This window comes from Hippoglossus hippoglossus, chromosome 12 (assembly GCF_009819705.1).
Source record: "Hippoglossus hippoglossus isolate fHipHip1 chromosome 12, fHipHip1.pri, whole genome shotgun sequence".
Lineage (NCBI taxonomy): Eukaryota > Metazoa > Chordata > Actinopteri > Pleuronectiformes > Pleuronectidae > Hippoglossus > Hippoglossus hippoglossus.
The window spans coordinates 14,775,213-14,793,746 of NC_047162.1; the positions used below are offsets into that span (position 1 = coordinate 14,775,213).

An 18,534-nucleotide genomic window follows, 5' to 3' on the forward strand; every position below is an offset into this window, starting at 1 on the left:
CATGTTGAATATATCCCCCCCCCATCACATGCTCTTCTCTGCCTCTCTTTAGACCAAGCCACACTGGGTCTAATGAAAACACCCAGATGTTCTCTGCCAGATGTGTCTGAGGCCGAGGGGACGGCGGGCCGAAGCAAACGAAGCTCGACCCCTCAGAACAAATGGAATAAGAGGCATCTCTCCTGGAGGTAGGGAAGAACTTAGTACACATTGAATTGATGCAATGACGAAACACCTCAAAAGAGTAAAATAATCCAGAATCCTACTTTGATTCTAGATGTCAAATGTCAAATGCTTTGGAATATGTGATGCAGAGATACTGTTGGTCAAGTGCGTTGACCCAAACTGAACCAAAATCATTAATTATTTACATCTGAAGTAAATCATAAAGTATTTACATCTGTAGTTATGAAGAATGAAGCTTCACAGAGATGTGACCACTGAGTCGATGAGATCTCATCATTAACACTATGGTGGGTCGGTGACGGTGTTTCTTCACAAACCAAATAACAAGCTCATCAGTCAAATTCATGTGTGGATATATTCATTTAATTAATGTACTTAAGTACAATTTTACTTACCTCAAAACAGTGTGATCTACTCTAAACACAGGTGTGAACGTTAGCTCACAAATATCAACTCATCATGTGTTGGAAACAAACAGCAATTGTTTTGCATAGGAATGACTTGTCCAGTAGTATTTCCATTTTATTCTACTTTATACTTTCTCCTCAAAAATAATTCAGATATTGAATTACACAGCATTCATTTTAGAATTGTACTTAATACTTTTGTTGCAGATTCACCTTATTCATAGAAAATTAAATCAACAAATAAAGGATTATGTGCAAATATGGATTAAGCTTCCCAGCAGTACTTAAAGTAGTTATAATTACCTTTACCACCAACAGCAGCATTAGAATATAAATTAATCCATCCATGATCATAATCCAATAATATAATACATATTTGCAGCGAAACCACTGCTGAAAAGGAAAAACTATTCCTCCCACAATTCAGGACACAAATAAACTACATGCTGTTCGTATTAGTATGATTTTGTACTAATATTTACCGCCGTGTTTCAGTGTTTGTTTTTCAGTGAAGTTCAGTCCGTGTCAAATGAGAACAGGTTCTCTCTGCCTCAGCACATCACATTATTGCGCTGCAGGGAACTCAGAGTCATAAACCATTACGTTTGTTTTGCCACTTTTCTCTCCATCTGTGCAGCCCTTGATAAATTACATTAGGTGGCTCTTCCTCAAGGCAGAAATGTGTAGTTTCTGGATCAATTTTTTGGCTCAGAGGAAGAGCATTGTGTTGAGAGTGGCGTGCTGGCTAGAGAGACTGGCAGGAAGTGCTTCTCTCCTCTCAGGTATACAAAGAAACGCACTCCTGTCGCTGTGTAAATAGAATATATAATAATTTACAACACTTCAGCAAGAGAAATGCACGGAATACAGAGGTTTTTTAACATGTATACTTATTGCATCTCTGTGTCCATGCAGTCCAACTCACGGTCCTGCATCTGTATAACTCCTAAAGATCAACAGTCAGTCTGTGGTTTATACAGTTCATGATAAAATAACATGTTCATGTTAAGTGCAGTTGGAACATCTGTCAGGGAAACAGCTTAGTGCTCGACAGCAGAGGAGGAGGAACATATGCTTGGTCCTGTGCTCATTCATGCACACACGCCATCAGCGTTTACACAACAAGGAGATGATGTACGCTGGTGCGGTGGCGAGTTCGGACATGTTGCGTGTGCAAATGTGTCCAAACACAACGCATGAATGCAGTAGACAAACAAACATATGCAAACACACAGGAACACAACGCAATGCAAAACACATATATCTGCTTATGGTGACTTGTATTTCCCTCCATGTTGCGTCTCCTCCATCTGGTGAGAGGTGGTTGTTTAGGATTAGTGTCATTACAAAGTCGTCATGACGACAGCCTACTTTTGATTAAGATCTTCCAGCTGATCTCTTTAAACCATTCATGGTGTTAATAGTATTCGTTCATGGGCTTGAACATCTCCCAATTACATCCCACTGTATTGTTGTCTTAATATACTAGCTTGTATATAAAGATGGACGACATGACTCCATGAGCTCCCTAAAAGTGAAGCCAAATTACCCTGATTGCCCCCTTGTGGTATAGGTCATAAACCCCTACATCCTCCGTGTTGGCTGCTAGGACATAGACCAACCTAAAAAGTCAAAGGACACTTAAAATACATTATTCTCAAAGATAGTTCCATATTCCAGTAAATTTGGCTTAAATTACTTATTTGATGTCATAGAAAGGGCGTGAAACATAATGATTGACACTGGATACTGACTTGTGATTGGTCGAGAACATGTATCGTCAGAACCTCAACCACGATCACTACAGCGCGGAATTTAGCTCCAAATGTCTAAGTCACTTTAAATTGCAGCCACTGTTTGCATCCCTCAGCTGTATTTTGTGTGTTGTGCCAATTAGTAAATATCAGCAAGATAATGTGCTGAACTAAGCTTTTAGCCACAAACCACCTGTGACACATATTGGCTGTGTGCTCATTCATGATTTGTCACATCATCAAGTAGCTCTCTCAGCTTATACTGAATTTTTATTGCTCAAGCTGGTTCTTGCTGCAAGTGTTGTAGCTGCAAAGTTTCTAATTATGCATGACAGGTATGAAAACTCAACCTAAGGACAAGTAACAGCTGCTGAATGTGTTGCACATTGTAGGTGCGCTAACAAGCTAATAACAAGGGAAAAGCAAGAAAGCTGTGGTAGAGAGGATCTGTTTCATTTGGCACATTGTAAACACAGCAACATTTGGTTTGATGATGCGTAGCAGGACTCTTTCTCTCTGATTTTAGTTTCATTATTATTCTCCCACTAGTGTTGAGCCACCTTTTTCACCAGTGTAAGAGTTTAAACTGCTTTGGTTCAGTGGAGGATCGGGCTGTTTACAGCTGACAGGCCACCACGGCTTCTCAGTCGAGCGCGGTGTTGCTCCACAAGCTGCAGTGCGTACCTGACAGCAGGAACCGACAGGTAGTCTGTGAGAGCCCTGGCAATGAGGATGTGTGGGGCCGAGATACTGTTTGTCAAGAAAGTAAGTTTGGTTTGTGAGTGTGTGTCCTGCAAACTAACATCATGACGAAGCTGCTTTGCTAAGGGTTGTTTTTTTCGTTTGGTTTACAAAGACCAAATTACCTTTTGTCCAATTCCAGACACATGAACTCCTGTCATATCTGAAGGATAAAATCAAGTCGAGGTGGGTTTGCTAGTTTGTTGCCTAAAGTAGCCAAAATACGCAAAGTGAACCTGCTGATGTATTTAAAAATTCAATATAAGATATAATATGCAGCAGTAAGTTGCAATATGTATACCGAGCAGAATGCCTGTGGGTACACAGCGTATGTAGCAGAGATCTGTTCAGTGGACGAGCACTAGTTAAACAAGTGTTTACGTACCCGAGGGAAAGTCTAAGGTTTTATTTTGCCCAGACCAACTTGCAGTTAAGGAGAATGGGACACAAACAGGTCTGATGGGGCCAAAGCAACAAGACGGATGAGCTGAGGAGGCTAATGGAGCTCAGGCAGGACAGAGGGGAAGCAAAATGAAGCAAGATGCCGAGGGAAAGCAGAACATCGGGACACTGGAGGATTGAAAGAAAACAGGTCAATAAGCAGGAACTCTCAGCTGATGAGGAGGGAGGGGGGGGCTGCAGTGCTGTAGGAGCAGAAAATAGAGAAGCCACGTCCAGCAAGACGAGCATCAGGCTACAAACTCTACAAAGAGATGTACTATGCTACTACATTGGTGTATCATTTTTATTTATGATAATTAGCGCTTTGCATTGAACAATCCTGCAAAGTCCTTGATTTGCATACACTGTTTCAGCCATAATGCTCAGGATAGCCTCAAGAATCAAATATCTAAATAGCTATCAGATGTATTTCCATGAAATAACAGATATTCACAACCCCTCACCTGAACGCTCAGGTTTTCAAAATCTGTAGTCTGAGCCCAGCTTTAGTTTAAGTTTGACCAAGGTTTCAGGTTTTAGCCTCTGGCTACAGGTGCTGGGCTGGGCCATCCCTCTTCAGTGAAGGGAGAGAGTCTTCAGCTCCACACTGGTTTGCAGCAGCCGAAGTTAAGACTCAGACTTTGAGGGGGGACTCAGAGTTCAGAGGGATGAATCACTTGTCCCCGGGGGCAGGATGGTTGTGGCGTATTGATAACAAATTACCTGGTGACTCTGTCCTTGCAGGCATTGCCTTGTTGCAATAATCCTCCACATCCACCCACCAGAGGCTTTCAGTCTGAGGTGCAGAACATTTTTTGTTGTGGATGTGATTTTTGCACAGAGGCTCTCTCTCTCTCTCTCTCTCTCTCTCTCTCTCTCTCTCTCTCTCTCTCTGTGGAAAACCTGGTGGCAGCGATCCAGCATCCCACTGCACAGAGACAGTTGTTAGGGAGTCAACATCTGCTTCAGGGGACCAGCATGCACCCTGCTGTAAGGACCCGCTGTTTTATGACTGGAACATTTTCTATTTTTCCTTCTCTCTTCGCCGTACTACTGCCAAACTACTGCTGCCAATCATCTCCGCCTCTCAGCTCGGCCCCGCTCGGCTTTGAGAATTAACCTGTCTTTTCAGTCCAGTGAAGCCACCTTTCAATGCACAGCTCTCGCATTTGTAGAACAGCCCAAAGCAGCCAAGAGTTTCTGCAAACTGAGATACACATGAACCTTGAATTTCTCAGCCTGGATCTCCTGCCATGAAACAGATGGTGAAGTTATTGTGCTTTTTTTATTATAAACACTTGTGGATCTATTGCTTTCATATTCAGGTTTCCATATGGTGTCACTTATCAATAGAGCAACATTGATATTTCATTCAGACCTGCTGTCTCAGGAGTGTAATTTACTTTATATATTCTTTAATCCAGGTTAATGTATAAAATGTTTCCTTATGGACCTTTCCCTTGCATATCTCTGTATGTAACACGCTGGTGCCGAGCTGATTCCCGAGGTGGAAAACTCTTCGCTTACACACTCAAAAAAACTTCAACAACAATCTCACAACTTTTACCTTCTATAGTCGACTGCGCCTTTATTCTGCTTCAAGGTCCCTGCACTGCCGGCGCCACACAGAGAAGATTCATATTCATCTGCAACAGATAAAGCTGGAAGGAAGCGAGTTGTGCTCAGATACTTTCAATCGGTTCAAAGTTTCCGGAGGTTGAACATGGATCCACAGACGTGGGTGTAAAATTGGTGCTGAACAAAAAGATGCAATATTTGAATTGGACTGTTGTTATTTCTCAGATATGATCTGACCGGGATTATTATGATGTAGTGAAATGTGCCACGGAGCCTGTGATGGCAAATCCCCATCAATCCCCATAGGACACATTTCTACGTTCGGCTTAAGACCTTGATTTCGTACAGATTTTCAAAAGGTGGAAGTTTTACATCCGTCAGATAAGAAGTAAAACTTTCTATAATAATTCATCTGCTCTACAACTGTGAAAAAAACTCTCCACAAGTATTTCAGTAACAAGAAAACTAGATGTACATCGACTTGGAATAAAGTAAAAATTCAAATGCATTCGATGTGCAGCCTATTGAGATTTACTGTGCTATTATACATGTATTGTTGCTTCAGCTCTATGGATTGTCTTGTGTGTCTGGTCTGCTTTACGATGGACAAATGTTAATTTGCGCACCCCAAAAAAATGAATTACTCATAAAACCCTTTCCCGAACCTTCCCCTCCTCTTATTTATTACAAGTCAAATAGATTTTAGCGTTAAAAGCTTTTCTCTTCTCACAAGACGATGGTTTTCAGACTGGGGGAAATTAACAGAGGCCAGAACCTTAACAAATCCAATTTATCAGAAAGAAGCAAAGTCATTTGGTCCTTTCAAATTAAAAGCCAGTCGCAGAGTTTCTATTTAACTCTGTGGCGAAGAAGACAAAAAAGAAATTTTCTACATGTGGCAGAAATTATTTTCTTTATTTTTTATAGAGATAATTATCCAAATCGTCTGATTACTGACCCCAGTTCCCATCGTGCTCTTTTCCTCTCCATCTTACACACCCGTGTCCTCTTCTTGCTCGCTGTCTGTCAGTTAAACACCACCGAGGAAGATCCACAGTCAGTCCTGCCGACTCAGTAGTGTCCGGGGCTTCTTAGATGTAAGCAGCTCTTTATGAAGGTATTAGATTTGATTGATGTGCAAACGTCTAACAGGACTCTCTCTGTTCTCTGATATTTACTTGCGAGTCAGTGACGCACACTCAGGAGCTCTGCTGCAGCTAAACAACCCCTCGGCCACGTTACGGCTGACGACTCCTTCTTTCTGCTGCAGCCAGAAACACTTGGATCTGCATTTTTTCTCCTCTCAAACGCTGCTGGCTCTTGTGATTATAACTCTCTAACTGCTCATCAGGCACAGGCGGGAAATTGCCCGAAAATAAACGTTTCATGCTTCGATCACACAGACGGATCATCCACAAGTTTATTATTTCAGAGATGAGCAGGGAAAACCGTGCAATGATACGACCGCTGCGTTGCTCCCCACAAACCACAACTTGACCACAACTTTTTACTGTCATCATTTGTTCCCGGTGAGTTGACACCCAACCCATGAATAAATGTCCCATTTGTTGCACCCAAAGAAGTCACAAATCTATTTAATAATTTGTTTATCGTCAGCCAACTCAGCTGGATTGGGTTATTAAATACATTGGTGAAGCTGCAATGAATTTACTGACATGATTTAATAGTAGATGAGATACAGTAGATCTGAACAGGCTGTCAACATTATGGCAGAGTTTGCAGTATTTCCTCTACACATCTATGTGAAGTAAAATAATTATAATTATAAAGTCGGTATTAGATAAATATATCTGCTTAGTTCACCTGTGGAATACATAGAAATACCAACACTGCTGCAATAACTTATAAATATTAGTTTTACTTTGGCAATGGCATAAATAGATTGTTTTTACATTTATTAGATGACAAATAAGGTTTTCTATAATGTAATGACCTGAAAATAAAGTGTGTGGATCCCCTACTACGCTCCCTGCAATTCATAAGAAACACATTTCATGTTTTATTTTGAGCCAATATGTAGATGAACTGCTTCATCAGCTCCCTCTTCACCACAGTGACGTGACAGGAAAGGGATTCTTCACTGCTGCTGTCGATTCCCATCCACCTGTCAGTTTCATGAGATCCTGCACATTTACAAACATGAACGGAGACAATGCGTCCTCTGTGGAGGAGGCAGAGTCTGAGGACCTGGAAGGAGCCTCATCCATAAACATGTCGCTGGCAAAGGTCAGTGAGGTGGTGCAGCAGCTCCGTGGTGGCTACGCGTCGGGTGTGGATTTGCTTTGGGTCCTGACCTCCATGCAGCATCAGTCACGTGAAGGTCAGGACAGTACCTGGGTGGTGGCTCCTAATCATCAAAACTATAGTTTTAATATTTGTGAATAAAAAGGCATTAGTCCGTTTTAATCTGGGGACATCCTGGCTACCATCTGACATACAGCCATCAGGGCCAGTTTTGTTCATTATCTTGCGAAAGGAAACTTCGGCATGCGGAATCGGGGAGACGGGGATCGAACCGCCAACCTTCTGGGTTAGAGGACGACCCGTTCCCCCTCCTGAGCCACAGCCACAAGAAGTGAATTGAAACGGAATGAACTTTTGACTGAGCTGGAATTCCTGAAAAGATTTTAGTTGTCACCCTGTTTGTTTTTTTAAATCGTCGCATCACAATCTTTTAAAGTCTATGACAGGAGAACAGCTAGTGTAAAAAAAAGTACTTGCATTTCCTTTTAATAAAGATCTGACAGCTTGATTAAAACATAATCAATAGCGATCAACTTGTAAGATTAAGAAAGTGACAAGATCCCTGTCACCGTCTGTTAAGTTCATCAAATACAAGGGAGGCGCCACAGAGGAGTGACACCTGCTTCATTTTCCATGCTCCTGCGGTCTCCTTATGTAAACACCAGCCGCTCCCTGGGACTGTTCTCCTTATATGAGATGCAGGACAGGAACGCCTCGACCTTGCAGGACTTACCTGCAATTGCACTCACACAAGCCAACACATACATTTAGATGCATACTTACGCTCTGACCAAGACGTGCACGCAGCCTCTCCTTCTTTCTCTCTTATAAACATTCTCACACACACACACAACCACCCTCGTCTGTCTGAATTAGGACTAATAAGCAGGTGAATTGTCTGTGGAGTTTGAGCTATTTGCTGTGACCTTGGCTATAGCAGCGGTTTGCAGTGAGGGTCACTCAGTATGAGTAAGTGGACAGTGTGGGCACATGTTTGTGAGCATGAAAAATTCATACTTACTGCACAGCACTGGTCTCCCCTCAGGATAGGATAGAATCTAAATTCGATTTTGAAACGACCCCGTGGCATACATTTTCATTTTAATGAGGAAAATCCCATTTTCTTATGGCTGTAAGCTCATGTTGCTTCTACTGTGTATGAGTGTTTTGTTAATAAAAACACATTTGTTAACTGATTAATGGATAAACAGCACGAATGTGGAATAGAGTTTACAGAGAAATCCTTTACCATGTACAATTTATAATATATATACACACATTTACAAGAAAAATACTCAAACTTGTACTTTTCAATTAGATTTTGCGAATACTTGTGATTCTAGTCCACAGTCTGTTACTTTTAAGTGTGTGAACTTAAATGCTGAACATGGATACAAGTAATAAAGTGAGGATTTACGGGGGGGGGGGGGGGCGTGGGTTTATGTCAGACGAAGCCTGAGGGCAAAGAGGGAATGAGGGTTTTTCAGGCAGGAGCTTGAGAAGTCAGAGCTGTGATCGTGGACTCAGGAGCACGAGTCGGGGGATTGACTGGGAGCGGGAGACCAGTAAAGATGAGGTGGTTATGGGGAGGTGTGTTTTTTTCGGCGAGCTTGGAAACAGGCAAAAGTGAGGTTATCCTGAAGGGAGTAAAGGACACTTTAATTACAAATCCCTTTTTAAGTGATGTAACCAGCGATATCGTCACATCTGCATTTGTGAAAATCTCGGTAATCACAGAGATTTTCTCTTTTTTATTCCTTCAGATGTTTTATTTTATAATCACAGAGAATATTCAAGTTTTCTTTTCTTGTGAATTTGTTTTTTTTCCTCATAAATTTACCATTGTAATGTCTGAAATTCTCTTTCAATATTACCCCCATGAAAATTTGCTTCCTGTCTAAAGTGTGTGTGTGGACTATATGGTTTGAATAATAAAGTAAAAGTAAAGTAACTTTATATCTTCTATTAGCAGTAAAAAAAGAAGAAAACTTTGACTGCCTTTTTCAAAGTAAAAGAAATTCTTTGAAACATGTTTCAGCTTCCTATCTGCTTCTGTTGTGCTCCTTCTTTAACACTCACTCCAGTGTATGACGAATCCTTTTTCTTCCTAAATACAGAAAAAGAAATGTAAGGAACGATTGTTCTTTCACTGACGGACTCTTTGACTAGTTTTGGACCAAATCAGACCTTTATTTCATCTTTATGTGCTGCTATTTTTGTTGCTCTACATGCTGAAAGATGTGCCTTGAGAGGAAGATGTTTTTCAGTAGCTTGTTTAACATGACGGATCAAGTGTGAGGAAACTAATGTCCACTGCTTCTCTCGCCCTCCCTTCTCTCAGAGTGAGGACCTTCCCTAAGGATTCAGCCTTACTGGGCAGGGACACCGTTCGAGCCCTGATGTACTACGCCTTGAAAGTCTGGAGCGACATCGCGCCGCTCAACTTCCACGAGGTGGCCGGCAACGACGCAGACATTCAAATCGACTTCACCAAGGCCGACCACGACGATGGGTATCCGTTTGACGGGCCGGGGGGCACCGTGGCACACGCGTTCTTCCCCGGGGAGAGGTTCACCGCCGGGGACACGCACTTTGATGATGACGAGGCGTGGACCTTCAGATCACCAGGTGAGGAAATGTCAAGTGCTGTATGCATGCACTTGAATATGCATGTGTGATATCGATTGATGGACATTAGAAAGTAGACGGAAGGTAAGTGAGGGAGGAGTGATGTTCTACGAAACGTCTTACCAAGACTCCCAGTACTGAATGTAGGGGACTGTCAGGCTGTTTTTAGAAATTAACTGTGGAAAACCTCCAGAAAACTGTGTCCGGACATTTTCTGGAGTTTGCCTTTCAGATATGAGGAATACAGGAGATTGTCAGTGTCAGATGTGTTCACAACAACAGTGAAATGTCCCGGGTAGAGCAGCAGGAGGCTATATCGTATATATTAAGCTGCAGAAATTAAGCCCAGCACATCAGTGTCGGCCTGTACTGCCAAAAGTCCTCGAATCTTATTGTCTTTCCATCTAAACATCTTCGTTGGGGTCTTCTATGTTGATGGCAAATCTTTTTCATCCTGAGATATTTGTATTGTTTTAGTTTTGTTAGGTTTTGCATCCGTCGCCTTTTAGAAACGTCATAAAAATGCCAGTACTCTCTCACTGTGAATTTGTATCCTGCTGTAATCTAGCTTAGTCACAAAATGTGCGAGGCTGACTTACTTTGACATTCGCCTTCTCACGTGCAGCCCCGGCGGAAAATTGCAGGGAAATATCCTGAGTCCAGTGCGTGTTTGTTAAAGTCTTAAGCTGCTGTGAAAATCACATGTGAAAGCGCCTCAACGCCGTTTGAAACTCTGTGTTTGCTAAGGTGTCTACATCCAAAACTAGAGCGCTGAAAGTGTTATATGGAGCCACGCTGTGCTTCCACCTTTTGTTCGTGTTCCAGATTCTGTAATGAATATTTAATGTGTTAGTTCTATCAATTCAGATACAGGACGCAGCAGGGAATCAAACTGTGCTTAATTGTTTTCATGAGCTTCTTATGAGGCATAAAAGGTGTCATTTCATTTCCTGTAACTCCCATAAAGACAAAATCCGTTCTAATGTGCCACTGATTGACTTTGTTTTTTTTTTTAAGTGAACAAAGGATGACTGAGCTTACTTGAATGTTCAAAATTGCAGAACATGGTTGTAACTGCAGTTAGTCTTTTACATTTCTTTACAGATTAATGATTTAGAAGAAAAAGAGAGAGAAAAGCAAATTTAGGCTCATTTAAGTATTTTTAACTGAAAGTAAAGTGTTCGGTTTGATTTGTGGCGACGAGACGCTGAAAGGATTCGTCTCTACGAGACCTCGGAGCAGCACTAATCTGTGATGTCAGCCAACAGCTGCTCCAATGGTAATCGATAACAGAGTGATTTGGACACAATGACACAGTGCTGAGATCTGCAGGGTTGTGCACGCACTGTTTTAAAGTGAGGGAACCGTGGTGGAAAGTCACCCAGTCCAGTGAGTGCAGTGAATATTTCCTTTTTGTACTACTTTTTATTTCCATCCCCGTGTAGACACTTAAAGAGAATTATTTCAATATTTTTTTCAACAGCTGGAGTTACTAGACACCTGAGAACCTCTGCACAAAACTATCCCGCAAAATATTTTTTTAGAATGTCCGATGTTCATATGAAAGTATTTGATAGAGACAGGAAACAGGGCAAATGGGATGCAGTAAGTGGTGAAGCCAGTCGGGAGTCAAACCAGCGACCTCATGATGTATTAACTCAACTGATATGAGCCCAAACCATTTAACCCTTCGGCTTATGTGAACCTATAAGGGCACTTGGGAATCTAACGCCCTATCTCGCCATGTTAGAGAACGTTTATCTGGATCCGTGACTAAATTTAAGTGGTTCCTCCTCCTTGGGTCATGCACCAGGTAGAGGGGGTCGTTCACTAACCAAAAGATCGTTGGTTCGATCCCTGACTCCTCCAGTCTTCATTCTGAAGTGTCCTTGATTGCCAAATTGCTCCTCCGACAGTTTGTGAATGTTTGATTATAGAATAAGTGCTGCGTAAAGGAGTGCTGTGTGAAATTGTGTGAATGTAAAGCACTGTGAGTGGTCGATAAGGTTGGACAAACACTAAATATATACTATTATATTTACCAAACACCCCTCAACAAGATTTAATGGAAATCGGTTCAGTAGTAATTGAGGAACTCTGCTGACGGACAGAAAAACAATCCCACAAACGAATGGTAATGAAAACAGCGCACGTAACTATAATATGATTAAAGGAATTTCCACCTCGTGCAATTTTGACATTAAAATGATGCCAACACATTCGTGCATCATAAAAAAATAACCGAATAACAAAATATGATGTATTTTGCATGTGTGGATAATACACATGTTTCTTTTTCCTGCTTATCCCTTAATGATGACGATGATCAAAGATGAACCTCGGGCTGAAAACTAGACTGCCCCGGGGCTCACAGGCTCTTAGTGGTGTCCTCCTCCCGGGAAACAGAGCTGAAAAACTTGTGTCTTGAGTGTGCATGACGCTGACTCTACCAGCTGGTGAGTCCGTGACGCAGCAGGGACCGACTCCATCCTCTTGCCTTTGCCCTTTTAAAGCGCTGAACCATATGTTGCAGCAGCTCAATCTGCTTCAATTAGACCTCCCAGCAGGCCGGTGGCAGCACATGATGGCTTAATGCTGTAGTAGTTTACAGCGCTAACTGCATAGAAGGGAGTTTGATTAATGGGAGCGGAGCAGTGAGGGAGGGAGGGAGGGCTCAGAGGTGTTTTCTTGTTTTTATGATGCCAATCTACTTCTCTCTTCAAACAACGTCATCCTCAACACAGACAAAAGATGATTTAAACTGAGAAATAAAACAAAGAAAACACCATCACACTCGCAAATTACTCAGCAATGAACGGAAGTCGGTCATAGAGTAAAAACTACGGCTTTTTAAGATAGTTGATGTTTCTGCTTTCAAGGCTTTCAGTCACAATGATAAAAAGTCAACATTTTCCTGGGGCTGATAACCCCCCCGTTTCTTATGGCCAATCAGTGTCACTGCTTTTATTCTGCTGCTTTTGGTTTGTGTAAAATTCTTCCATTCATCCATTATCTATACCATTCGCGGGGGGGGGGGGGGCAATCCCAGCTGACATGGAGCAAGGGGCGGGTACAGCCTGAATTAAAATGTGGATACCAGACGGGTTCGCACAAAATGTTTTAAATGATATAATGCCTGTCGGATTGGGGTCAGTCTCTGCGATTTTCTCTCCATTCACTCTCACACTCTCTAACGAACCTAACCCCAATCTGAATGTTTTTGGATTGTGGGAGGAAGCTGGAGAAAACCCAAAGACACGGGGAGAACATGCAAACTCCACACAGAAAGACCTGAGAACCTTTTTGCGAGCTTGTCCTTTCTCACACTCTTGTAGTTTAACACCATCTCCTCAAATGCCTTGAGCAGTTTGGGACTAACCTCTAAACCAAGGAGGACCTTACTAATGAAAGAATTTTAGATCTCTTATTTTTTTCCTCATGCACTGAAAAGGGATAATAGCTGGGGGTATAATAGCAATTAACTGTGTAACTCTAAAGTAATGTTTCAGTCTGACATTTGGCTCATTTCACAGCTCTCCGAGTGCAGTTTTAATTTCAGATTTGTGCAGCCTGTTACAATAATTATTCTATTATTCTGTTATTCTGATTATTCTGTTACAATAATCTGCTAATTCGCCTTTTTTGACTCTCGAGCCTGCATTGACAGATCTTTGGCCTCTTGGGGGACGGCACAGAAATGAGCTATTAACCAACGCCAACATAATTACGCTAAATTTGGGTGCGTTCACACCTGTGATCGGATCACCCAGAATAAAACAGGTCCCCTAATTGAGATATGATGTCTGGGTTAGAGTATAAACTGTGCAAGAGCCTGGAATATAAAAAACTTCTACATTGTGATATCCAATAATAGTATATATGGATAAATGGCATCCACACACTTAAAGTCAAAAAATAGTGGATGTAAAATATGTATGTGGGCCGGCTGTGGATGCAGATATTTCCAGAATTGATTTTTTGGGAGTTCATGAAACTATTTCAGTCTCGGAAGAAAAAGCTCAATCGATACATTAGTTCGTCTGCTAAAACAGTTTTTCCGTAAAAATGAAGACGCCTTAATATTTTTCCCTAAACATAAACTCCTAAAATCAATGTTTGTAATAGATTGAAATAATTCCAAAACACTTGTTAGCAGTAGAGTAAGGGTTAGCAGTAGTGTTAGCAGTTAGGTTAGCGTTAGCAGTAGAGTTAGGAGCTAGAAGTAGGGTTACTAGTAGGGTTAGGGGCTAGAAGTAGGGTTAAGGGGTAGTAAGCCTATTTACTTATATTAAGCTTTGTTTCAACTTTTGATCTCTGTAGAGAACTGTGATATAATCTTGCTTGGAGAGGCAGCTTTTTTATCCCAGAACATTCACCATCTTCTTTAAACACAGCAACAACAAAAAAAATTATAAACCTCAAATATTCTGATAAAAAGATATTGATTTTAGATTCATCGCAATACAAAGTGATGCAAGGTCACAGCACTGCAGGGACTCGCATCAAATGAAGAGGATGGCCCTCGGCTTGCCGTGCTCCTGCATCTTTTCCATCTACCGTATGCTACACTGTCCTTATTAAACTTTCAACCAGATGCTCCAGGCTATGTTTGTAGCATTCTGGAAACATCATGATAAATCCAAGCGCAAGCAACCCCTTAATATATTGTTTCTACTCTGCTTCAAAGTAATGAGATAAAAAAGAAAAATGCAATATCCAATAATACCATGAAAGGAGTTGTTCTATAGTGTATAAGTTACTGCTCCTGCCCTGAACAATGCAATAATACAATTTTGCTTCTGTTTACACTTGAGCTTTCTTTCTTTCGCTCTCTTTCTTGCTCGCTTCTCCTCTCTCTCTTTTCATTCATGGGTGTCCAACTCGATCAATCTCCTCCATCGACCCAAATTTCTCAGCCCTGCCTTTGACGGCTGGCAGAAGGATTTTTTTCTTTCCTTCGACCTGTAAATACGATGACATGGTACCTACTTTGTTCTGAGCCCTTGTTCTCTCACCCTCAATCCCTCTTTTGATCCACCTTTCCTCTCCGCACCGCGTGCTCCTGCAGATTAGAGTTGGCATTTGACTTCCGACTACCCCAGGTGTTTTGAGCGCAAGTGCGCGTCTCCATCTGTCCTTTGTCTCCTGCAAGAGCTCGACACCGAGATGTTCCCAAGTCGAGGCCAACACGAGGTTAACAGAACGCAGACTTGAGCCCAGCCACCCAGGAGCTCTAAGCCAGCTTGGCTCGACACGCTAGCACTCGCGTTTTTGCAAATCTAAATCTCCAAGGCCTGGGTTTTTGTTTTGCTTCACAGACTCAGACAAGGACTTTTTGGAGGCTTTGCCTTTTCTTTTTTCGCCGAACATCGAGGGTGAATGTGCTTTAATAACCTGCAGCCTCTTTGGATGTTTTTTTTTCCGCACACAGGTTTTGATTGGCAGCCCAGGGACTCGGGCTGTATTACCATAGTTATCTCACCACACCACATGCCTAACAGCACTCAAAGCCACCAGAGCTGTCTGTCACGCCTCTGAAGTTACAACTTCTGGAGTTCACTCATGAAAGGGATAAACATGCAAACAGGGGTCGTGTTGCTTCCACACGAGACACAAATGTTAAGCAGCAAGGTGATCTCGGCTGAAGTTGAAGCTGAGACAGAACTGAAACGTATCAAAAGTGAGAATTATGTTTTCACTGTGAAATCCTTGGCGTTACCTCTGATTCCCCAGAAGCATGAGAGTGAGGAAGATTTTGAGTTTTGTCATTATTCCAACTTCATGTGGTATATTTATTTCTTAATAGACATACAAACACAATGGACTCTGCGGGTCCTTTTTAATTGAGTTCATGATCTCTTTTGACTTACATCTATGTTCAGTATCCATCGTCTTTCTCTCCGTCTCCTTCAGACACCCATGGGATGGATCTGTTTGCGGTTGCAGTCCATGAGTTCGGTCACGCCATCGGCCTGGTCCACACCTCCGCCATCGAGTCCATCATGAGACCGTACTACCAGGGTCCCGTAGGAGACCCTCTGAAATACGACCTGCCCTATGAGGACAAGGTCCGCGTGTGGCAGCTCTACGGTACGAGGGAGCATCAAACAAAACTACACAATCACGTTTCTTTTTGTATGTTCATTTGATCTTTAATCACATTTCCTCCTCAGGGGTCAGAGACTCGGTGTCCCACACCAATCGACCAGCGAACCCCTCGCAGACAGCTGAACCTCCCGTCCTGCTGGACCTCCCTGAAAACAGATCAACTGTCTTGTAAGTAAATGCTGCATCTTTTTAATGCAGTTATTCTGCCACTAAAGCGAATGAAATGATCCACTCCAGCCTCTTCATCAACAAAATTCGATCTTCTCCTTTTTTTCTCCCAGCCTTCTCAAACACTCACAAGCTCACGATTGATTCTTGTCCAGCCTCCCGCAGGTGATTCTGTCCACTGACGTAGTAAAAAGGTTGCAGCGTCATAAATGTCCTGTATACACAGACAGGTGAAGTTAAAAGAACCTTAAATGGACCTTAAGTACTGCTGTGTGGAGCCATGTTTCCCCACAGCCCTGTTAGTTAAACACAACCTGTCGTGTTCCAATTGTGCTCCTGCATTGATTTTAAAACTGCTCATTGTTCAACTAGAAGTGGCTCTTATAACCAATGTTACAGTATTTTTAAAAATGGTTTTTAATTTGAAAATTTGCTCAATTTCCTCCACAGTTTAAAACAGAAAAAGATCATATTATTAATTATATTTTAGCGAATTAATTGAGGTAATCTTTGTGCTACAAGTGCCCCTCCGTTTTAGAGTCACTGCTCCAGGAGAACTATATATAAAATATCTAATAACAATCTGATTTATAGGCTGTTTGCCTCGGGAGCTGCAGCATGCTCAGCGTCATGACAATGTGCTGCTGCTGAAAGCAGACGGATCAACACAATAACTCGGTTTTACTGTGTCTTCTGGCCACCATAACAGAAAATGTCACGACCATCTGGGTATTAAGTTATCATTTAGCCTGAGGTGGGCATTAGAGGGGAGAGGATGTAATATTCAGAATGATCAAAAAATATAGGCAAGGGATCATAAATATGCTGAGTGGATATGTAGAGGTGGATGTTTTGGCTGCAGATAGGAGATGAAGGTGAGATCACCTCAGGGATCATCCTCTGGGGAACATAAATGGTCCCTATTGGCAAAGTGACATGAGGGCGGCTCCACAGGAAAGATGATAAAGAGCGAAGCCAGTAATTGACTATAAATTTTAAGACAATCTGTTTGGTACCTCGACAGTGCAACAGACCCGACCTAAGAGAGACATGCAACACATCAGTTAGGCTCCCGAACTGTATCTAAAGATGGACGACATGACGTGAAGTCAAATCGCCTCAATCATGAATTTTGTAGGGATGATCTGGATTCAGGAGTTTTGCTGATTCCCATCATTCCTCACAGCTGGAGCCACTAGTAAATATCTAAAATCTGAGGTTTCATATTACTGGAACTATCCTGTTAAACTCAAGGGACAAAAAAGACTTTCATTCCGTTTCTATCCTGCAGAGTTACAGCTCCATAATTTTCGAATTTAGCATAGTGTTAATCATGTAGATGTTACTCAAGCAGAGACTCTGCCAGTGAGATCCCTGCACTCCGATACAGTGAATTAAAGCAATCAACAGGGGGCAGCTTACGCGGGGAAGTGATCAAACTGAGCTTCAACCTACATCGACATCAACGCTTGCTGACCTCCCTGCATGCACCCCCACAAACATGCAAAGTCTACGCAGCAGTTCCAAACTGAACAGGCAAATAAAACCCACTTACCCTAGTATCAGGCTTTTCACTGCCCTCATTACTTGTTTTCCACCACCTCCGTCAGGACGTGATGCGAGGGGGAAAAGCTGGATTACGCTTTGACAAAGGTCACGAATGCTGCCCACTAGTCAGCGGTGTCGTGTTAATAGAGCCCTGAATGGAGATCTTTGTTGATAATACAAGGGCTGGCGGCCTCCCACTCACAGTGGTCGCCCTGTGGTGCTAATGGCTTCATCATTGGCAGGCCAACCACATCACTGCTTTAAATCACTTATTAGGCCCAGGGCTGAATGCAATGGGGCCCCTCACTGTGTTTATCCTGTTTTTTAATTGTAGGGACAATGTGCACATGCATCCATGTGTTCAGACGGTCAGTGGGTTGGCGCAGTTATCCCATGGTTGGTTATTTGTGTGTGCAAATGTATTTAACTCTATTCCTTCCTCCAACTTTCTTCCCTCTCAGCCTGGCACGAGACGCCCCAGACAGATGCTCCGGTCACTTCGATGCCGTGGCGCAAATTCGCGGGGAGGCCTTCTTTTTCAAAGGTATTCAAGCTTGAGAGCAGAGAGTGAACAAGAGAGACAGACAGACAGATAGAGAGTGACGGGAGGAAAAGAGGTGAATTGAGTAAGATAAAGTGAATGGGTAAGGGACAGGGACCGGGCACAGCACAGAGTGGCTCCAGCGATCGATAGGAATCCAAGTCATGTG

The 18,534-nt window shown here is 42.4% G+C and overlaps 1 protein-coding gene across 1 annotated transcript in view; it reads left to right on the forward strand.

The window, feature by feature from the left end:
* Window positions 1–18,534, forward strand: part of mmp17a (matrix metallopeptidase 17a) — a 65,599-nt gene that overhangs the window by 38,770 nt on the left and 8,295 nt on the right. The window contains exons 3-7 of the mRNA XM_034602237.1: window positions 53–188; window positions 9,714–10,000; window positions 15,914–16,090; window positions 16,174–16,276; window positions 18,286–18,368. Coding sequence (XP_034458128.1) covers window positions 53–188; window positions 9,714–10,000; window positions 15,914–16,090; window positions 16,174–16,276; window positions 18,286–18,368 — 786 coding nt within the window. The remainder of the gene's footprint in view (window positions 1–52; window positions 189–9,713; window positions 10,001–15,913; window positions 16,091–16,173; window positions 16,277–18,285; window positions 18,369–18,534) is intronic.